This window comes from Selaginella moellendorffii, unplaced genomic scaffold (assembly GCF_000143415.4).
Source record: "Selaginella moellendorffii unplaced genomic scaffold, v1.0 SELMOscaffold_0, whole genome shotgun sequence".
Taxonomy (NCBI): Eukaryota; Viridiplantae; Streptophyta; class Lycopodiopsida; order Selaginellales; family Selaginellaceae; genus Selaginella; species Selaginella moellendorffii.
The window spans coordinates 4,877,744-4,897,926 of NW_003314261.1; the positions used below are offsets into that span (position 1 = coordinate 4,877,744).

Below are 20,183 nucleotides of genomic sequence, written 5' to 3' on the forward strand. Positions count from 1 at the left end.
TCAAAAGATATTTGTGCAAAATACTTTTAATGCTTTCATTTTTTGTTTAGTTGTGTTTGATTACTATTATACATTAACTAATTTATAAAAAATAACTTTAATTAATTTTTATGGTGTTAACTAGATTATCTTTTTTTAATAATATTTTATAAATAATCATTACAACTGATTTTTTAGATTAAAAGATTATACTAGAAATTTTATAACCTTTATCTATAAATATAAAATAATAAATGTTAAGAATTTTTACATAAAATTTATAATGTTTTCAAAATTAAAATTATTCTTTAATTATTTTCTAATTTTTACATTTTTTTTATGATTTTTTAAATTAAAACTCCCATAAACCCAATAAATTTAACTGAGATAAAATATTTAATAAAAAAGTGGTATAGGTATAGTGGCAAAGGCCTTTATGAATGACAAAAAATCATATTTATAATAATGAAATAAGTTATATTAATTATGTTTGTATAAGATATACTAATGAATCATTTTTCATTTAGTTAATTTTTATTTTTATCACTTTTAGATTGGAGTTTTTTATATTTATTAATTAATTTTTATTTTATTTTTTATATTTTAATTATTAAATATGTGATAGATTATAAATCCACTAGCTATATCATTTGCAATTGTGAAAGTACAATAGTATCTAAACATTTTTTAAATAAATTGGCTTATAATTTTTAAAACATATGTGCCAAGATTTGAAGAATAAGAAAAAAAAAATTCTTAGCAATTCTCCACTATTAGTTAGTTAAGTACATTCTATTTTATGCTATTTTGACAATTTAGATTTTAGATTACAGTATTAGCATCAGCAGTCAAAGCAAAGACAAAACTAAGAGGAGCAAACAATGCCACTAAAGCCAAGAGCCATGAAGACACACAAGCCAGTGGCCACTGCCAAGAAATGATAATAAGGCATTGCTTGACAAGGATCAAGCTATCTAATTCAATGGCAAGAAACAGCAATGCTGCTGGAGCAAACAAAAAGAAGGTAGGAGCAACCAAAAAGGAAGACAAAGATGTTTTTGCGAATGCTCTAGCTGCTGAGAAGATTGTGTGAAGGAGGCTGCAAAGAGGAAGAAGATGAGACAGTGGCAGTGGAGCATGCTGGAGCGGCGATGAAGAGATGAGATCAAAGAAGAATGTTGAAGCAAGCGATGCAAGAGCGGTGTGAGAACAAGAGACAAAGCGACCCATTCAAATAAAGGGGGAGAGAAAGAGTAAAAACAAGGAATAGAGAGCTTTGCGCTGTGAGCTATAGCGTTGAGTCAGTCTGGCTGGCATCTCTGAAAAGGAGCAAAGTGGAAGTAGTGCTTGATCCCGAACCAACATGTGAGTATATAGTAAACGGGGGCTATTATTTTAATGATCGCAACCTTTCTTTTTGCTTTTCACAGAACGCCGGGAGATTCCAAGCACCAACTTCTTCACAATCCAGGCCTGGCTGTATATGCTATAAATTTACAAACTATTCTATACATGCAGCTGCCCTTCATCAGGTTTTCTTCATCCATTCTTTTATGGAGCACAGAGACAGAGCAATGGAAGCCTCTAGCGTCCAGAAGATAAAATCTCCTAGGCAAACTCTGGCTTTATGCTCAGCTGGAAAATCCTTGAGCATGACTTCGAAAGGTTTCGAGAAAAATTTCGAGATGGAAGGTAATAGCACCACCTATGGGAAAGAAAATCAATAGAAACATATCTAGACAGCGGCTCTCGCTGACGCAGCCAAGACTATAACTACGGGCAAAAGCCACAAACGTTCATTAATGCACATCATCCGATAACACTGACTCAAATCCGCAACACTAGAAGCTCATCGTCCTTATGCTTCGTCGAATCAATAGTAAGATGGAGGAGGAGGAGAGCTATAGTAATACACGGGCGGAGGTGGTGGCGAGCTATAGACGTACGGAGGTGGCGGCGATGGCGACGGTGGTGGAGGGGACATGTATACGTATGGTGGTGGTGGGGACGGTGATGGCGGAGGTGGAGACTTGTAGATATACGGTGGTGGAGGGGATGGAGAGGGCGGTGGCGGCGACTTGTAGTAGTATGGAGGAGGTGGCGATGGAGATGGCGGGGGTGGAGATTGGTATACGTATGGTGGTGGCGGAGATGGTGAAGGTGGTGGCGGGGATTTGTATACATATGGCGGAGGTGGTGATGGGGATGGTGGTGGCGGAGATTTGTACACATAAGGAGGTGGCGGGGATGGAGATGGAGGCGGTGGAGACTTATACACATAAGGCGGAGGTGGGGATGGAGATGGAGGCGGCGGCGATTTGTAAACATACGGCGGTGGTGGCGAGGGAGATGGCGGAGGTGGCGAGCTGTAAACATATGGAGGAGGCCGCGAGGGAGATGGCGGTGGCGGGGATTGATACACATACGAGGGAGATGGAGGTGGCGGAGATTTGTATACGTACGGGGGTGGCGGAGAGGGAGATGGCGGCGGCGGCGACTTATAGACATATGGAGGTGGCGGAGACGGAGATGGCGGAGGAGGAGATTTATAAATGTAAGGAGGAGGCGGAGATGGAGATGGTGGCGGCGGTGATATATAGACGTATGGTGGTGGCGGCGAAGGAGACGGCGGAGGGGGCGATTTGTAGATGTACGGAGGAGGCGGCGACGGGGATGGCGGAGGCGGCGACTTGTACACATAAGGCGGCGGCGGTGAGGAGTAATCGTAATTCGCGCTCACCACATTAATCTCTCCCAATGCCGCGATTGTCACCAGTGCTAGAGCCCATCCCAGGGCGATCGAGCTGTGGGAAGCCATCAATCTGGTCCCCATTTTGCCGGAAGATCGAGCTCGCAAAATCCCCCTGTTCTCCTTATCTTTTTTCCGTCTTTCCTATGCTGGAATGATCGATCTCACTGATTGAAAGCCTCGCAGAGAATTGAGATCTAGAATCGCCGGTGCTGCTGGTGGTGCGATCGGATCGGATTGGAGCAGCCAGCGAGCGACGCGACGAGCGATTGAGGGATGCTCCTCAATCTAGAGCAGTGAAGAGCTCTCGAGACGAAGAGCTCGAGGAGGAGCAAAGAGATGAGGGATGAGAGTGAGTGGAGTGGAGATTTATAGTGCCAGAGATGCCAGCCAGACTGACTCAATGCTGTAGCTCACAACGCAAAGCTCTTTATTTCTTGTTTTTACTCTTTCTCGCTTTGTCTCTCCTCTTTCTCACGCTGCGCTTACGCGGGCAATCCACAGTAAATCTTCCAGGACAGAAAAGAAAATGGAGGAACCAACTACGTGTTTTGCTACGTTGATTTTTTTATCCATGCGAGTAAGTTCTTACGTATCAATCCAAAGCCGAGTGAATTTACCGGGTCAGAGTTTAAAGAGTGTTGGGTCGAATCTCAGTACATCCTACTGCGGGTACTGCCCGCTACGATCAAGCTGCCAAAGTTACGCGGTGACTTTTTGTTTCGTTCTCTTGAAATCGATTCATCCCTACTGCCTATTCCCCGCCGGAGCTTCGTTTTCACTCGCGGAGAGGTTATTTATTCTTGGAAAGCCTTGAATGCCTGAAAACAACCACAAAAAGTGTGATTATCAAAAAATGAAAAAAAATAAAAAGAAAAGAAAAAGTAAAGGCAAAGAGGATCAAGACCACGGGCTGCGATTTTCCTCTTTTCTGCCCAGGCATCAACATCAGCAGGAGTTGCATGCACGCTATCTGGAAAACTCTGAAAACTTTCTAGCAAAAGCAGTTAAGTTCTAGTCTCCAACAAGAAACATTTGATGCAATCGTAGCCTCGCTGGAGTGAATCCCACCACCCTTGAAACCATCAAAGTTGACGAGCGTGAGATTGCTGCCGATCTTCGTGCAGTTGACACATACGCGAAGACAGTACAAACATTATACTACCAAACAATAAGAAGAAGAAGAAGAAGATCTACGCGCTTGCGGCATGCATGCCATGCCAAGGTAAAAGGACAAAAGCTGATGCGAGGAGTATAAAGGGGAATTCACAAACCCCACCTATATTCTGTTAAAACGCGGGGGGCTGTCTCATGGATGGATTCCAGAGGGATCATCACTGTTCACTCATGAGTTCACTCCAGCTCATGGGGCTTATAACTAACCTCCGTGTGGAAACAAACTTGGACTCCAGCAAAGTGCTTCCTCCACTCCCAGCCAGCAGCTTGTAATTCATGGCTTGGCTCTTTTGGGCTTTCCGGAGTTTGGTATGCGTCCAGCGGACGTGTTCGTAAAGTATATTCCGGGACTTCATCTCCAACGAGAGCCTTCATCTCTAACTAGGACGAGATCTGAAATGGAAAAACCTGTTGAGCTACGGGAATCCAAGAAAGGGGAGCTGAAAGCAAATGCACGATTGCAAGTGGGGCGAAGAGATTCCGTGGTGGCCCGAGTGTCGCGAAAGCTCCGCCAACTTTTACGGAAGAATCAAAGACGACCTGAAGTTTATCTCGAACTTGTTTCCACTTAAAGCTTCTATTTCTTTTAGTTCGCATTTTGCACAACTACCCCGAAGACAAGAAAACTTCGCTTTTGAATGCATTATAGGATAATCTCACCAAAGGAAAAGGAGGCCGGAACGATTTGATGGAACCCATCGATTCAGTCATAGTATTTTTTCTAGCCCATAGACAAGAGACTGCGAAAAAGATCAAACGATAACCATGAGATTTGGCAAATTCGTCCTTTTACCTGAAGCCTGATAACTCGTCGAATGGCAACCAAGAGCCCAGGCATGAGAGCCTTAACATCTGTTATATCGTGCCTCAGAGAAAACACCTGTGGAAAGTGGTGAGAAACTTTCGCAAGGTATGAGTATGAGAACAAATTACCTCTCCTGGGCCTGAAAGGCTTACGGCGAGGCTTGAAATGAATCCAGGTGAAACCATACTGTGGATCCTAATTCCATCGTCTACGAGCTCGCCTCTTGCCTTCACGAACAAGGACAGTGAAGACTAAGAAATCTAAATGAATAAAAAATGAAGAACACTGGACTTTACCGGATGTTCTTTGGAGAAATCGGAGTCGTTGTAAACGCGCCCCATGCCGGTCATGCTCTTTGCAACTCTGAGAGCCTCCGAAGAAGGATAAACGTTCTACATACAAAGCAAGGAAGATCTCAACCATGTAAACTTTGAAAGAGGTGGCAAACCTTGGCGCTCTGCTGGGACTCAACTATGTCGACGTGACTGTAGTGGAAAGACGCAGCAATGGCCGCTTCCTGAAGAAGAACAGCTCCAATCGAAAGCGTTGGTGCGATGACACAGCCCTGCAAGTCAGGCACACGCTGAGACATAGATAGAGAAGCAAAGGACGGAGAAACTCCACAGCTTAACTCACCACATCTCACCATGCTGGCCTTTTCGCAAAATGTGATAAGCTGCGAGACGACGTCCAAATCCACACCTGGCACCGCAACCACGCTCCTCATCCCAAACGCTGTCGCTTGTCTTACATTCTCGAGGACCTCGGATGCCTCCGAGAAGTCGACCACTACTCCGGTTGGACGCGACTGTGGAAAGAATACCACATATAAAACTTACGAAATGGAAATGCTATACTCTAACTTGAGACAGAGAGCCCAAGACCGTGACGAGATTGTTGGACACTGGTACTTCTAGTGCTTCCAATCCGGCAACCTGATAATGTAGCTCCCTATAAGACTCTAGAGAAAGAAAGAGAAAAAAAGGAAAGCTTTACCTCACCGACGTCTTCGCCAACACGTATTGTGTCAATAGCTCCGGCAACTTCCATTCCTCGGGATTTCGAGATTGCTGCAATGGCAGCCTTGCCAATGTCTTTGCAAGCACCACTTACAATCACCTGAGCAAGGAACCGTGAAACCAACGAGAAAGGAAAATGGAAAGAACCAACCTTGATATTGGAGGATGAAGATTTCGCGCCTTGGGCCGTAGAGGCAGAGATTAAAACTCCGGGTCTAGCCTTCCACTCGAGTCCCAAGCTGCAGCACACCATAGCCATAAGAGAGAAAGAGAACCAAACAACCTAAGCAACTGGATTCACTTAAACCGAAGAAAAAATCTCCAGCAAAGTGAAAGCGTAAAGAAACTGTTCCGTGAGCTTTAAACGTATGATCCATTCAAAGGAATGCCGAGAACATAGCGATCGATAATCCTGGAAAAACTCCAGCAAACATTCTCAGTGAAGAACAAAGAAGAAGAAACGATGAAAAGAAGGATATGAATCAACTCAAGCCGTCTGTGTTGCTGGCTGTGGCTTGCTAGACGCTGCCTGGACTGGGCTTGGAGCTGGAATCGGTGGCAAAGTCGTGCCGCCTCCCTTGTGAAGAACTCGAGCTTCCGGAGGCCCTGTCATGATCTGGCCACGCAGCGCCGCGGCGTAGCGATCGTTGATATCGCGCTTGTTCTTCACATCGTCCAGAAGCTCCTGGAGGCGATCTTTATTCACCTTTGACATGTCCTAGCGCAAGATCACAAGAAATATTGTCGAGCGATCGTCCAAGAAAGAATGCCGGCACTCACCGATGACACGCCCATGGGCCTCTGGCCAAGCTCCTTGTTGAGCTTCTCCTCATTGCGCCGCGACGCCCAGATGAATCCCTCGGCCACCACCCACGGCACCACGAGGCACGCTCCCATGAAGCCGGCGAAGAACACCTTGGACTCCCTGGTGCGCCATACGATGTGGCGCCAGAGAATTTGCCCTGCGTGGAGATCGCGATTCATCGCAATGCCGCTCTTTTCCCCTTCTCTGTTTTTAGGGTTCTTGGAGAAGATCCTTTAGGCATATTCCCGGACAAATACGAAATTAGGGTTCTTCGGAAGAAGATGGACGTCGCAGCTGTCGCTACGCCTTCTCCGAGCTTCTGGAGGCATGGCGCCGCTGGATCCGCTGGCGCCGCGGAGCTCCAGTTTAGGGGGTGCAAGAATGCGGGCCGGGAGCTCACGAAATTGAGGGCATTTCTTTGCTCCAGCTCGATTCAGGATTCCAGGTGTGTGTTACTGTAGCTGTGCTTCTGATCGAAGAGGATTTTTAGGAGTAAGCCGTGGAACGATGCGAATTTGGCGCGGGAGCTCCGGGAATTCATGGTAGCTAATGGACTTCCTTCTGATAAAGTTCCAAGTACAAAGGAGCTAGCGAGCAATGGACGGTATGCTTTGAGCGAAAGATTTTTCTTATGGATTTCCTTGTTCTTCCTCTAGCCAAGATCTTGCCAACGTTGTGAGACGCAGAGGCTACAAAGCCATCGCACAGCTCTTAGCTTCGACTCCCGTCTCGAGCCAGCCTGTTGTTGGAAACATTGTGGATGAAAGTTGTGATGCTCTACAGCCGCAAGTCGAGAACGATGTTGTTCTTAACGGTTCTGCCAGGACAGAAGATGAAGAGAGAGCCAGCCATCACCAGCTTGAGTATCTCGATGTAATAAGGCCGCCTTCTCCAGATGTTCTTGGAGTAGATTCGAGCCAGGTCTTGGAAGAAAAAGCTGAGAAGTTCCTACGTACGGGAGAGTTCTCTTCGGATCAAGGTACATTCGTCTTCTAAATCCTCGAAGCACTAAAAACTCTTTCGTTCGATTTTGAGAAGAAAACGAGGCTTTAAGCACGACTGAAGAATCTGACAGCGAGGACGAAGCCTTGGAAATGGTTGCACTGAGAAAAGCAGCGCTGCTACGATCGAAGCTCACACCCTTCATCAGCTCCAGGTGAGCTTGCTTTTTTTGTTCTTATCTTTGTCATCTTGGTTTCCATCAGGGAGACGGTTTCTCAGGACGAACAAATAGCTAGCGAGAAACTATTTGCTACTACCAATAAAGTCCAAGATCTCTTAGAGGTGGGACTTCTACCTTTCTTTAGCTTCTGCATCAGCATTGACTGTCTTATGGGGGTGCTCTGCCATTGTTTGTAGAGAACAGGGAAAAGAAAATGATATTCAAGTGCAGGAGAAACAAACTCAGTTTAAACCGTTGTCTTCCGTGAATCCAGAAGGACAAGGGTCTTCAATCCCAGTCGAAGGACCAAGCTCCGGTGTTTTCAGAGGATCCGAAAGCAGCTTTGGTAAAACAATTGCTAAATTCTCATTTGATACTCAAATCTCAAGTAGGAAATGCGGGAGAAAGAGCTGAGCCTTTTATCGCGTGAACTGAACGAGGCCAAGGTGAAAGAATCAACGCTTATTATTTTTCAGTTCTAAAGAAAGAGTTTTCTCTTAATTCCAGGCACAACTCGCTTTGGTACAAGCCAAGACCACGGCAGAACTGTCCCAGGCTAAGCAAGCGTCCATGGAAAAGGACTTGCGACTCAGCGCTGCGGAGCATGCGCTGGCGAATCTAAAACAGGTACTACAAACTTCGAAAATTCTCTCCAGACATGACACGTTTAAGATTGTCAACGCAGGTGAAGATAGAGTGGTGGGGTGTAGCTTCCAAAGTCGAGCTCGCTGGAAGCTTCAATGGCTGGCAGCACTTTTTCGTGCTGGAGCCCGATCTTTCGTCCGAGATCGTCAAACCAGACGGATCAAGGTGAATTTATCACTGTCGGCTTGTTTCTCTTTTGCTAAACTCCAAGGTTTTTTTTCTAGAGGTCCGTTGTTGTGGGAGACCGAGCTATGGCTCTATCCTGGCGTGTACGAGGTAACGAGTTTCAAAAGTTCTCTTCGATCGATGATGGCTGATAAAAAGAAAACGTTTTCTTTCTTCTTTGGCCCAGATGAAGTTCGTCGTAGATGGCGAATGGCAAATAGATCATAGGCGAGAAGTATCGATGAAAAGCATGAACCAAAACAATATCCTCCGCGTGGAGCTGTGAAACATAGAATGGCGTGGAATATTCGCCGGCATTGACGGGGTCCCGGCTCCTTGTGGGCGCGGCGGCATTCACATATAATGGGAAAAAACTAGGGCGGCTGTGATTCAATCGATCGATCGATCGAGGAAGCGGGAGAGGGAATGGCGGCGGGCGTGCAAGGGCAGCTCCTCGATATCAATGGTGAGTGGAATTCCAGATCTTGGCGCCCTGTCGGTGGCACTGTCGCTCCCATTTTCTATTTCTCTTTGGTGGGAGCGAATTTCCTGGAGTGATTCGGCTAAGAATCTTCTTTGTGTGTCTTGGCAGTTCTAGGATGCAGGAATTTGAGAGACAAGGAATGGCTGTCGAGGCAGGATCCATACGTTGTGATCACTTATGCCAGTAGCAAATTGAGGACAAAGACCGACACAGGTAATGAGCTGCTTGCTTGATCACGAGCTAAGAAAATTTCTCGTTTGCCTGTTTGTTTGCTGTGCTCCTTGAGTTTTTCGGTCATTTCGATCATACGCTCATGATCACTAGCAGCTAAGAAAAAATTTCTTTTTTTTTTTCTTTTTGGGTTTGCTGTGCTTGATCACTTGTTTGCTAGAAAAATGTTCTCTTCCATTTTTTTGATCATAAGCTCATGATCACTGTAGCTAGCTTTTTACTTGATCACGAGCTAAGAGACTTTCTTTTGCGCAGATGGAGGAAGAAATCCGTCCTTCAACCAGAAGTTTGTGCTGCCTCTCATCGAGGGGCTCCGTGAGATAAACGCGGAGGTGTGGAACAGCAACACGCTTACATTCGATGACTTCATTGGCTCTGGAAGGTGCGTTGTGCGATTTTTGTAGCTTGCGTTTCCTCGTGGACGTCATGCCTGACGCGGCCCTCGTAAATTTTTTTCTAGGATACTGCTGGATAAAGCTCTCACCACGGGCTATGATGATTCAACGTGGAACCTAACATCAAAAAGTGGAAGGTATCAAAAATCGAGAAGAAACAGGAGAGTCTAAAGCTTACATTTGATCTTTCTTTTCGCAGATATGCCGGAGAACTGCGGGTCATTCTACACTTCACGAAAACGGTAAACTTTAGACTTGATACTTTCAACACTGTTTTTCTTACTTGGAGATCTTTTTTCCAGCCAAAACCAGTAGCTCCGATGGTCTCATCTCCATATGCAGCGCAGCTATACTCCACGCCTCCACAGCCTTATCCGTACGCTGCTCCACCACCAACAGCGGCCCCATATCCAGCTCCTGCGGCTCCATATTCGTCGCAATCATACTACAATCCACCACCACAGCAACAGCATCAGCAACAACATAGTGGAGCGTATTCCAGCTATGGACCTGGACCTTATTCGCCACAACCATATCCATCTCCAGCTCCCCAGGCCGGCTATTCAGCAGCTTATTCTCATCCTCCACCACCATCTCCGTATACGCATCAGCAGCCACCTCCTTATGTTCCTACAGCTCCAGCTTCGTATGGGCCTCCTCCAACTTCGTCTGGCTATCCTCCAGTATATCAAGGTTTGTAGCTAGCACCTAAGTTCCTGTTTAAAATCTTTGCGTGAGAGGGGCTAACTCAATCTTTGCAGAGTATCCATACCGGCCGTATTGAAGCGTTTTTCTTCATTTTTTTCGCTAGTGATCAGTCACCTGTACATAAGATTTTCTCGTAGCTTTAGAGCCAAGCGATGTATTCTGACAAGAATCTAGAATAATGGAAGTGGGCTTACTTTTTACTGGAGTTGCTCTTCCACTACAAGCCGCGCAAAATCATTTGGAAAAGGATATTTCTGCTAAACAGCTCAAGCACAACTCAACAAGTTGGAGCAAAGTTACCTGTATAAATGGTGGTGATGGATGGGAGTCGTCACAGCACCGAGCGAGGAAGAGCGATGGAGCTCGTCGTCCGCAAAGCAGTAGCAGCATTGGTGGTGAGTGTTGTTGTCACGCTTGTCCATGTGGAAGCTCAGCTCGTTGTTGGATACTACGAGCAAAATGGATGTCCCATGGCCGAGGAGATTGTCAAGAAAGTTCTCACCGCGGCCGTGGCACGAGACCAATCCATCGCTGCTTCGTTGCTTCGTCTCCACTTCCACGACTGTTTCGTCCAGGTCCGTGAGCAACTTCTGTCTCGCCTTTCATCTCGGCAGCATCGTTATCGATTTGAAAAATCCGTAGTCACTGAAAGAATTCTTGCTCACCAATCGCCGCCAACTTGATGAACAGGGCTGTGACGGGTCCGTTCTCTTGGATCCACAAAACGGCTTCCCCGCCACGGAGAAACAAGCTGTCCCAAACTTCTCGCTCCGAGGATACAACGTCGTCGACGCAGTAAAGCAAGCTCTCGAACAAGCGTGTCCAGAGACTGTCTCATGTGCTGACATTCTCGCTATAGCAGCCCGAGATGCTGTTTCCCTGGTAAGAACTCCTGCTTCGTAAGATTTCTTTCGAGAACTTGACGAAGAATGCTTACCACCAGTCTGGAGGAGGAACTTGGCCAGTGGAAACAGGACGTAAAGATGGTGTTATTTCACTCAGGACCGAAGCGGAGGACCTTCTTCCTCCCACGAACGAAAACTCTGAAGAGTTAACCCAGAGGTTCCTTGATGTTGGTCTGACTCAAGATGAGATGATCACCTTGTCCGGTAAAGTTTCATAAGTTTGCTCTCGGCCTGCCACTGATCTTCTTCCAACTTCCAGGAGCACATACGATAGGACGAGCTCACTGTGTCTCTTTCAGCCAGAGGCTCTATAACTTCAGCCCGGAGTTTGATACTGATCCGAATCTCGACGCTGCTTACGCCGGGAAACTAAAGCAGGCCTGTCCGAGGAACTTTGATCCGAGAACTGTCGTGCCGCTGGATCCTGTCACCCCTTCCCAGTTTGACAATCGCTACTACTCCAACCTCGTCAACAACATGGGGCTCATGATCTCAGATCAGACGCTCCACAGCGACATGCTCACCCAGTTTTCTTCCCAGTCAAACGCCGAGGATGAAAACATGTGGCAGTTTAAGTTCGCAAACGCCATGGTCCGGATGGGTGCTATTAACGTCAAGGCTGAAGGCGAGATTCGCAAAAACTGCCGACTGAGGAACTAGAAACTTTGGTCACATCCGACTCTCCTGTCAAAGCACAAGAAACAATAAAACAGGAGTTTAGATTACTGCAAGGAAACCCAAAGTCCAACATCTATACCGATAGCTTTCAGCTCTGCTACTGGAGGTGCCTGTAAAAGCACGAAAACATCAGGCAGAGCAAAGATATATAGCCTTTCTAGTGACTGTTCGTAGAAGGAAAGTTTGTGTTCCGTTTCTCAATGATAAACCAAAAAATAAAAGAACTTCCAACCTCTTTGGCGAGAATCTCTCCCTCTCTCTTTCTCTCTTTCACCAGAAAATTACGTGACTCCACTCTTCAAGAAGGAATGCACGACGTGACCTGCTAGAGAGGACCACAAAAGAGAATTATCCACCATCATCTGTTGTGCTCGTGCACATAAAAGTGCCTGCAAACAAGCCAAGCAAATAAAAGAAAGAAGGAAAAGGAGAGAGAAAGAAAGAACCAAGGAAGATGGAGAATTTTCTCGGCATACCTTGGAGCGATAAAACTGTGGGAGTGCTCATTCGCAGCACGGCGCCATTGCCATTCCTAGCTCTCCAAATCATGGAATCTAGCGAAGAAATCTGCCGCAATTTGGAGCCTTCGGTATTGGCGGCAGCGGCATTTGCCCGGAGAATCACGCAAGGCGATGATTTCGCAGCCAGATTTGACCTGGAGAGCGACGAGGAGGAGCGCAGCGCCTGGGGAGGAGAGACAAGGCGGCGCGCAAGCGCCATGGATGCCGCATTCCCGGATATTGTAGCCATTCCCTCGCGCCTAAAACCCTAAAACATTATCCGCCAGCGTGGCAGACACGTCATCGTATTTTAGGGCTGATTTGCCATGTCATGAGCTCACAAGGGTTTAGGGCTTGGGGCTTCTCATGGCGAGCAGGGGAATAGCGAGGCGCCTGATTGCGACAATGCGCGCGCCGCCGCGGCAATCGGCCTTCCAGCGGCCGCGATGCCTCAGGTATGATCTCCCGGCGCCGTTGCCTGCTCACGTACTTCGACACACATAGGATTCCTCGTGAAATCGCGGCGCTGGAGTCAATGCGGCCGTTTCACAGCACTCTGGCGTCATCGCGGCTGGTTTCCGGGCTCTCGAGCTGCGGGTTTCTACGTTTCGAAGGTCAGGCTCTCTCCGCTCGTTCCGCCGCTTGAATGCTTGCCTGCCAGTCGGTTGTTTGAGAGCCGTTCTTACTCATTCCAGGTGCTCGGAGGTCCTGCTCCACCGAGTCTAGCTCTAGTGACAAGAATGAGAAGTCCTTCTTCGACGAGCGCGAGCAATTGTCCGACACGAGCGATGGAGAAGGGAGCTATAGTGAGAGTGAGTCGATGTGGAGCCACGACGAAGGAGAGGGTGGTGGTGGTGGCGACTCAGACCAGGGGTCGGAGTTTGAGGAGGGTGATACGTATCTCAACGACAACGATCTCTGGGACGAGAACGAGGGGATGGATGAAACACCTAGCAGTGAACTGACCGAGAAGGATACGGAAGAAAGTAAAGAGGTGGAGCAGCCTTCGGTCTCGGATAGATTGATGGAAGAACTCGCGCGTGTTCTTCCCAATGTTCCGGAGGACGCAGTGAAGAAGGCCGAGGAGAAGTTTAGGCAGCAGCAGGGGGAAGCTGGGCGGGTTCGTAAGGAAGCCGGCGCTTATCTCAGAGCGATGAAGAAGGAGTACGACTCTAGATCGTTAGTCCAGGACGAGCACTGCAAGAAAGTTCATCAGAAGCTGTCCATGCTAGCACCGGATCCGGATGGGAGGTACCGGAGCTTGATGGAGGTGGTGTCGGACATAGACGTTCTACTGGAGGCGTACAGGAGAGTCAAGGCGGGTCCAGGTGGCGATCCATCGAAAGTTCCTCTGGACAACGTGAGCATGGACTGGTTCCACAACACTCAAGCCAAGCTTAGAAACGGGACGTTCAAGCTGAGCCCGATCAAGGTGGTGGAGATTGAGAAGCGGGAGCTAAGCGGGATCGAGAGGAAGCGGAAGCAGTATCATCGTTTCCACAGGAAGCACCGGCAGCCATACTGACGAGCGTAAGATCTGGCTTGGCTGGATTTCTGGGGCTAACTTGGAGGTGTGAACAAAAGCAGGACGCATTGTCAGCTATGTTAGCCCACCTTAAGTGTCGCTTCTTGCGTTCTTGACGAAGGCTTGTCAACCAGTAGACTGGTAGGTGTTGCTTGCTAGAAAAGAAAGAATTTTCCTGTTCGTGTCATCTGACCGGGTGAATCGTTCTCGTTTTTGACCAGATCGATTCGCGAACTATGTCAGCCCTCACTGAAGATGGAGCGTGGCCACACCAGCACGACACACATCCGCTGCGAGGTTTACTACATTGGCTCTTCCCCTCTCTCACTCTTTCCTTTTTAATGGATTTCTCTACTTTTCAATCCGACTGCTACTGCTGAGTCTCCGCTCGCTCTCTCGCGATTCGAGCCACCCGGGTATTATTATATGATCGCTCCAGCGGCCAGCCGCGTGGTCCTAGTTTGATCCGGTGATCTCGACGGTTGAAGCGTTTGAAGCTGGTTCGTACGCGAAGGCTTTGTGTCGGTGTGTGTAAGCGCACTTACACAAGAATGTACTCCCCCAGGTAGCTAGCTATGCACACATTTCCAGTGATCATTTGGTTCTGGAGTTCCAGATATGTGGTTTTTGCAGGCTTTTTGACGCGATCAGTCCTCGTCCAAACAGGTACGTTGTTGCATTAATGCCATCGCCGAGCTCTGCTATTGACATGCTTTATGGTATTTCAGTGCTGCTCCTGCTGCTGCTGCTGCTGCCCGAGATGGGATGATCCATCTGGTGGGATTTCGCTACTGCGGCTCTGTGCTCCCCCGCTGCAACGCTCAGATATGGTGAAAGTGACCAAAAGTTTTATTGCGAGCTACACAGATGGAATGAATGTAACACTACGAAGCAGCATCTCTTCCCCCCGCGGCTTGATATAACAAATTATATCGGAACAAGGAGAACGGAAAAGGCCTGCGCGAGAGGAAATGTTTAAGCCTCTTGGATCGTCGAGCAAAAAAAATGGTGCCTTGTGACAAGAGCTCCATCTGAAGGTGTTAGTAGCGGCCCAGAACCAGGTACCTTGTCTCAAAATGCGCTGGGCCGTGGAAGTTATTTGCTAATTCATGTGTACGTTTCTTTTTCTCCTTTCGGTGCTGCAGTAGAACGCGCAAAACTGGACCTTTCTTCGCTTGGCCAGACTTAAACACCGACCTCCTGGCTCTTTCGAGATGGTCCTGCTATCGAGGTAAGTTTCCAATTTTCATTTCCGCATACCAGGAGGAACCATATCTTCTAGCAGGCCTTCGTCCGTGAAAGTCTGGCTTTGGCCTACTTGCCGGCTTTGCTGTTGGTGCTGCTGTAGAAGCTGTTGCTGATCCTGCTGGCTTCGCTGGTGCTGCCGCTGCTGCTGGAGAAGCTGGCTTTGCTGCTGGAGGAATTGCTGCTGCTGCTGCTGCTGGCTTTGCGCTCGAGCCGATGGAAAATTGAAGCTGGCACCTCTAGCTCCGAGGCCAGAGAGAAGCGATTGCTGCTGCTGCATTTGCAAGTGAGGCATAGTCTGGTACAGCGCCTGCGTGAACGATCCGGGGCGCTGGCTGCCGAAAGGATTCACAGCTCCAGCACCTCCTCCGCCTCCGCCGCCTCCAACTTCCGTCAAACTCCTCAGCGTCGCCGGACTGTGGTGAGTGTGAGTACCTTCGTAAGTGGTGATAACAATTCCGGGGTCCTCGCAGGAACGCTCCACTCGCTTCTTCACTGGACACTTGCTGTTGGTGCAGCGGTAGTAGCTCCTGCGAGAGAAGAAAGAAAACTTGGTGATCGATCGGAAGAAAAATCCAGTTTTTTTGCTCACGTACCTTGGATGGGGGCTGTTCTTGACGGCCTTTTGCCCGTACTTTCGCCACCGAAATCCATCGTCCATGATATCCACGTCGCTGCGCGTCTGGAGAGCGTAGCGAGGCTCGCGGTTTCGCTTGGGACCTTTCTTTGGAGGCTTGGCTCTGGAAGCAAACGATTGACAGGAAAATTTTGGTGAGAGATCTGTGAGATGAGAGTTCCAGTCAGGGATGAAATCCAAATGCACAAATGCCCAGGATAAAAACAACTCCATGTTTTCATCATTGCCTTTGGAAGCACGAAAATCTTCCGTGAAAAATGCCAGTGTAGGCTCACGTATGCCCGAGGCGGGCATACGTAAGAGATGGATGGCTATGGCGTCCGCCAACACTGAAATTCATGGCAGCCCAGTTACGACGATGCAAATCCTCGCAAGCCCAAGAAGCATGAAAGCGCGAAAGCACGGAAGAAAGCAAAGAAACCGCAAGAACAAACCAAAAGCCCAATGGAAGAGAAGAAATGGTGAAAAGTTTGCCGAGAGTTCTTACGGTTTCTTTCCTTCCTGTTGTTGCGGCTGCGGCTCCAGCGACGACGATTTCTCCGCGTCCTCGGAAGACCCGGCCTTGCGCTTGAGCGATCCTCCGGACGATGCCACATTTCCCTTGTGCTCCTCGTCGCCATCGCTGGCTCCCGACGAGGACGTGAAGGACGTGGGAGTTCCAATCGCCTGATCTCCTCCTCCTGACCCTCCAGACGCAATCGATCCACTAGCAGCAGCAGCAGCAACACCAGCGCTAGCAGCAGCAGCAGCATGACCAGCGCTCGCCAGATCCAGCTGCTGTTGATTCGACGCCGCCGCTACTTGATCGTCATCTGGGTCGTCCAAGAAAAATCCCGCGGGATTGTAGCTTTGTTCCAAGTGTTCTTGGTGGCGATGGTGGTGCTGCTGCTGTTGTTGCTGCTGCTGCTGCTGCGAGAGGAAAGTTTGCTGCCACCACGACGCTTCCACTCCGGATCGAGGAGTAGCAGCAGTAGCAGCGTTGTCAAAGTCGGCCAAATTCCAGTCGGTGTAGAGCCTCCCAGCGGCAGCAGCGCCACTACTGCTACTGCCTGGAACAGTGGAGCTGCCGGCCATGATGCCCGAGATGCCGCCACTGTAGAGAAGCTGCGCCGAGTCCACCATGGCCGCCATCGCGGGATCCAAGTGGAAGCTCCAGGGAGCCGCTGCTGCAACCGTGGAGTCCATCAGCGCTGCTGGCTGCGCGGCCGATGCAGCTATCCCGCTAGCGGTAGCGATCAAGGACGACGAAGAGCTGGAAGAGCTGGAAGAACTGGAAGAACTGGAAGAGAAAGAAGAAGAAGTTATCAGCGCTGTTGCTGTAGACCGCGATGGAGATGAAGAAGCTTCTGTAGCTCCGCCTAGGGTTTGGAGAATTCTCTCGAGCTCCTCTTGCTGCTGCTGCTCCTCCTCCTTGGCACTCTTGATCAGCCTCCTCTCCATAAGACTTTTGTCTTGTCACTTGGAAGATGTTCCAGCTTGCTCCTCATTTTCACACCGTTGTATGCTCCTCTTCTTCTCATGGCACTCCTGAAACATCTGTCTGGAGAAGCTGCCACAGCTCCCCCTTCCCAGAAAAATGCAGAATTTCGACTCTAGATCATGAGAGATATCCGAATTTGAAGAAGAGATCTGCTACTTCTTCTTCTTCCTTGCTTGCTTGAGTCTTCTCTCTCCTCTCTCTCTCTCTCTCCTTTCTTTTTTTTGACGAGCTAATAATCAAGAAGAAGCTCCATCCCAGCTATGATGATATTTCTCCATTTAAGCTCTTTTCTCACTCGCTCGCTCTCTCTCTTCTCTTTCCTGTGTCTCTGTCCCAGAGCTGTGATGCCTTGCCCGGGTCTTTCGAATGCCCATTAAATGGCCAATTGCTTCCCCGCTCGCTTCACAATCACAGCCCCCTCCACGAGAAGAAGAAGAAAAAAGAGAGAGAAGAAGCTAAAGAAAATTCAAAGAAGAGGAGGAAGCAAACTCCTTTATAGCCTGTGAGACGAATCCCCGCGATTGCAATTCGAATGAAACAGAAGAAGCAGCAGCCGCAGCAAAGGAGCGACGACGAGTAGGATCGTCTGTACGTGTCACCAGAAATCCCATTCAGGATTTGGACAGTGCTGTATGGATCTCCAACTTGAGTTTTATACGCTCCGGGATGGAGACCTGTGGCCAAACAAACTTCCTGATCGATTCCAAAAACCACGGTCTACAAGACCATGGAAGCAAAAGAAAAAAAGTAAAAAAAAAATGTGAGAGAGTGAGGAGAGGATGATGAAGAAGAAGAGGCGATGGAGGCGATGGAAGAGATTCACGGAAGAAAAGTAAAAACCGCGTGGGTTTCGTATGGGGTTGGGTTACTTATATGAAGGGGCCGTGTCATACGGCATTGTACGGAAGTTCATGGTTTTTTGGAGACGGTTTATAATGGGAACCTTTTGCCGTGTGACAAGATTGGAGTGATGATTGTGGACGGTGACCATCAACAAGATGGAGCTGGGCGGGGAAGCTCATGAAACAAGTGTGATCTCGCGAGACAACTTTGGAATGAACTTCCTTTGCTTGCTATAGATTTTGTGTGGCTTAGATTTGGATTTCGCAAGGGAATCCACGAGAGGGCGGTAGTCTAGTGTCTCTCTCTTTCTCTCTCATATGTAGCTTTCAATCCTTTCTTTTCGAGTGTTTGTTTGTATTGTACAGCCATATTGCGAGTGATTCTTTAGAGCTTAGAGTGGAGCCCATATCTCTCTCCTTTGTGGGGTTCTTCATTGGAAGAGCTCTCGCTTTTGGGACCTCTTCCCCTGAGCTTCTCCGAAGAAGGCGAGAAAGAGTCACACAGGAATGAGAAGTTTCTTTCGTTAAAACACCCCGCACTTTATAACAAAGAGCGGGGTGGTGGTCCTGGAGTAACGGAATCTAGCAAGAGATCCTTTCTCTTAGAGGTTCTAGATTGGAGCAAGGGTTCCCACCCAAGATATCTTTCGATCCACCAAAGAGAAAAAAAAAAGAAGAGAAAAATACTGTTTGCTTGTCAACTTGCGAGCTCGTGTGTGTGCGTTTGCCATGAAAACACGGCATCCACCGCCAAAGTTGTCACAGTATGTACGGAAGGGGCTTTTGGATCTCCTGTCCATCCGTGAAAAATGGGCGAGTAAGGAGGCAAGGGGATGGAGATGCAACAACCCAACTCAGCCCCACCTACACAAAAAACGCCTCCGCGGGACTGATTACGGGGAGGTCATCGCGGCCAAGACTTGTGCCCCACGTCTGTTTGTTGCTCTCATCTCATGTCCTTCTAGACATTGAACGTGAGCGGGTCAAACTTCTTGCTTGTTTTTTTTTTTCGTTTATTTTTCCTTTTGTTTTCCGTTTTTTTAACTTCATTTTTTTTTTGTATAGAATTGTGTAAGAGCCCAACACGGCAGTATTCCCCCGTACGGTAGAATCTCAATCCCGTGAGCACACATGATCAGGAAAAGAAACCTAATGTTCTAGCCCCGCCACCTTTTCTGAACCTTTAAAGAATCTCTCCCCGAGATCACACAACCAACACCGCTTTTGGGCGATGAGGTCATCAGGCACGCAACAGTGTAACACGGCAATGAGATCATCTTCGTCTTCGCCACCGAGCGAGTCGATGACTCCCAAATCAATCGCCTGTCATCAATCACACACACCATCATCATCAGAGGAAGGAGATCAGTCTTCAATCAAATACTCATCTACGTATACTTTCCAAGAACACCATACACGTGAGAGATAAACAGGATACACCCTACGTCACCGCTTTGCAAGTTGTACAGCATTCTGCGAGACCAACCCGAATTTCCCTGACCCAGGGGGATATTCCCCACCACCATTTCGCTAGCAGCGAGTTTCGGACACCATCAGCAGAGATCAGTCAGCTGGCTGATCCGCTTTTGCCTGATTGTTAACTCTCGAAAGCGTGACGGGTGGTGTGACGGGGAGCATTTACCAAAGCCTGGCATTTTGCCAGCAAAGTAACTTGAGTTGAGAGCGCTTTTACGTGCTGAGCTAAGCACAGCATCACGCAAACTAGAGCCAGTATCAGGCAGGTTTCTGGTAACTAGCTAGTTACATAAGAAAATTAAATGAAAAAAGAGGAAAAGGTGGCGAGCAAAGTTTGGTGAGGAACTAATAAAAGTAGATGTGGACATGCATGCCACAATTTGCAACTGGGCAATTGCATTGCAGCATGCATGCACAGTATTGTTGTTGTTGTTGTAAATTATTGCAGGAGGCTATCAATCTGCAACAAATTCACCCTCTCTCTGTGGGGACTCGCCGGCTGTTTGATCCAAAAGAAGTTGCTCCAAATGCACCACTCCCTCTTTCTTTAGAGGAGAAGAGAAAGCCCCAAA

General features: G+C 48.1%; 9 protein-coding genes and 2 long non-coding RNA genes across 14 annotated transcripts; 4 read left to right on the forward strand and 7 right to left on the reverse strand.

The window, feature by feature from the left end:
• Nucleotides 1-1,765: 1,765 nt before the first annotated feature.
• Nucleotides 1,766-2,812, reverse strand: LOC9642248 (extensin-2). The gene has a single exon (XM_002961110.2). The coding sequence runs from the start codon at nucleotides 2,810-2,812 to the stop codon at nucleotides 1,853-1,855; it is 960 nt and encodes a 319-aa protein (XP_002961156.1). The 3' UTR covers nucleotides 1,766-1,852.
• A 1,653-nt stretch (nucleotides 2,813-4,465) lies between these two features.
• Nucleotides 4,466-5,992, reverse strand: LOC9632515 (dihydrodipicolinate reductase-like protein CRR1, chloroplastic). The gene is made up of 9 exons (XM_024670677.1): nucleotides 5,880-5,992; nucleotides 5,706-5,828; nucleotides 5,573-5,644; nucleotides 5,356-5,517; nucleotides 5,158-5,274; nucleotides 5,006-5,101; nucleotides 4,838-4,936; nucleotides 4,698-4,784; nucleotides 4,466-4,644 (listed from the first exon to the last, which is right to left on the reverse strand). Exons 1-9 carry the CDS (start codon nucleotides 5,985-5,987, stop codon nucleotides 4,612-4,614), a joined length of 897 nt encoding a protein of 298 aa, XP_024526445.1. The 5' UTR covers nucleotides 5,988-5,992; the 3' UTR covers nucleotides 4,466-4,611.
• A 90-nt stretch (nucleotides 5,993-6,082) lies between these two features.
• Nucleotides 6,083-6,740, reverse strand: LOC9632516. Its single transcript, XM_002961112.2, has 2 exons — nucleotides 6,509-6,740; nucleotides 6,083-6,446 (listed from the first exon to the last, which is right to left on the reverse strand). The coding sequence occupies exons 1-2, from the start codon at nucleotides 6,710-6,712 to the stop codon at nucleotides 6,216-6,218; spliced, it is 435 nt and encodes a 144-aa protein (XP_002961158.1). The 5' UTR covers nucleotides 6,713-6,740; the 3' UTR covers nucleotides 6,083-6,215.
• A 59-nt stretch (nucleotides 6,741-6,799) lies between these two features.
• LOC112344944 (protein PTST homolog 3, chloroplastic-like) lies at nucleotides 6,800-8,889 on the forward strand. The gene is made up of 11 exons (XM_024670625.1): nucleotides 6,800-6,978; nucleotides 7,024-7,137; nucleotides 7,190-7,512; nucleotides 7,572-7,689; nucleotides 7,739-7,817; nucleotides 7,970-8,041; nucleotides 8,088-8,141; nucleotides 8,203-8,322; nucleotides 8,381-8,505; nucleotides 8,565-8,616; nucleotides 8,693-8,889. Exons 1-11 carry the CDS (start codon nucleotides 6,815-6,817, stop codon nucleotides 8,789-8,791), a joined length of 1,320 nt encoding a protein of 439 aa, XP_024526393.1. The 5' UTR covers nucleotides 6,800-6,814; the 3' UTR covers nucleotides 8,792-8,889.
• A 9-nt stretch (nucleotides 8,890-8,898) lies between these two features.
• LOC9632517 (extensin) lies at nucleotides 8,899-10,521 on the forward strand. Its single transcript, XM_002960460.2, has 7 exons — nucleotides 8,899-8,971; nucleotides 9,098-9,202; nucleotides 9,476-9,602; nucleotides 9,681-9,752; nucleotides 9,815-9,857; nucleotides 9,918-10,308; nucleotides 10,377-10,521. Exons 1-7 carry the CDS (start codon nucleotides 8,932-8,934, stop codon nucleotides 10,397-10,399), a joined length of 801 nt encoding a protein of 266 aa, XP_002960506.2. The 5' UTR covers nucleotides 8,899-8,931; the 3' UTR covers nucleotides 10,400-10,521.
• LOC112344964 lies at nucleotides 9,373-10,214 on the reverse strand. The gene is made up of 4 exons (XR_002991916.1): nucleotides 10,126-10,214; nucleotides 9,899-10,060; nucleotides 9,794-9,839; nucleotides 9,373-9,732 (listed from the first exon to the last, which is right to left on the reverse strand). It is a non-coding gene; the product is annotated as an uncharacterized LOC112344964 (long non-coding RNA).
• On the reverse strand, nucleotides 10,221-10,703 carry LOC112344966. 2 transcript variants are annotated; one of them, XR_002991918.1, is made up of 4 exons: nucleotides 10,624-10,703; nucleotides 10,518-10,577; nucleotides 10,388-10,437; nucleotides 10,221-10,331 (listed from the first exon to the last, which is right to left on the reverse strand). It is a non-coding gene; the product is annotated as an uncharacterized LOC112344966 (long non-coding RNA). The 2 variants fall into 2 exon arrangements; XR_002991917.1 differs by having other exon boundaries at nucleotides 10,518-10,625.
• Nucleotides 10,629-12,152, forward strand: LOC9632518 (peroxidase 5). The gene is made up of 4 exons (XM_002960461.2): nucleotides 10,629-10,898; nucleotides 11,014-11,205; nucleotides 11,267-11,432; nucleotides 11,488-12,152. The coding sequence occupies exons 1-4, from the start codon at nucleotides 10,632-10,634 to the stop codon at nucleotides 11,886-11,888; spliced, it is 1,026 nt and encodes a 341-aa protein (XP_002960507.2). The 5' UTR covers nucleotides 10,629-10,631; the 3' UTR covers nucleotides 11,889-12,152.
• On the reverse strand, nucleotides 12,080-12,681 carry LOC112344963. Of its 2 annotated transcripts, none has more exons than XM_024670701.1 (2): nucleotides 12,383-12,681; nucleotides 12,080-12,228 (listed from the first exon to the last, which is right to left on the reverse strand). In XM_024670701.1, exons 1-2 carry the CDS (start codon nucleotides 12,654-12,656, stop codon nucleotides 12,188-12,190), a joined length of 315 nt encoding a protein of 104 aa, XP_024526469.1. In that variant the 5' UTR covers nucleotides 12,657-12,681; the 3' UTR covers nucleotides 12,080-12,187. The 2 variants fall into 2 exon arrangements, with proteins under 2 accessions (XP_024526469.1, XP_024526463.1); XM_024670695.1 differs by having other exon boundaries at nucleotides 12,080-12,295.
• A 76-nt stretch (nucleotides 12,682-12,757) lies between these two features.
• Nucleotides 12,758-14,314, forward strand: LOC9642249. Its single transcript, XM_002960462.2, has 4 exons — nucleotides 12,758-12,861; nucleotides 12,911-13,020; nucleotides 13,102-14,072; nucleotides 14,153-14,314. Exons 1-3 carry the CDS (start codon nucleotides 12,773-12,775, stop codon nucleotides 13,929-13,931), a joined length of 1,029 nt encoding a protein of 342 aa, XP_002960508.2. The 5' UTR covers nucleotides 12,758-12,772; the 3' UTR covers nucleotides 13,932-14,072; nucleotides 14,153-14,314.
• Nucleotides 14,315-14,757: 443 nt separating this feature from the next.
• Nucleotides 14,758-18,201, reverse strand: LOC9642250 (uncharacterized protein DDB_G0271670). 2 transcript variants are annotated; one of them, XM_002961113.2, is made up of 3 exons: nucleotides 16,301-18,200; nucleotides 15,773-15,916; nucleotides 14,758-15,706 (listed from the first exon to the last, which is right to left on the reverse strand). In XM_002961113.2, exons 1-3 carry the CDS (start codon nucleotides 17,251-17,253, stop codon nucleotides 15,178-15,180), a joined length of 1,626 nt encoding a protein of 541 aa, XP_002961159.2. In that variant the 5' UTR covers nucleotides 17,254-18,200; the 3' UTR covers nucleotides 14,758-15,177. The 2 variants fall into 2 exon arrangements, with proteins under 2 accessions (XP_002961159.2, XP_024526371.1); XM_024670603.1 differs by having other exon boundaries at nucleotides 14,758-15,916; nucleotides 16,301-18,201.
• Nucleotides 18,202-20,183: the final 1,982 nt, after the last annotated feature.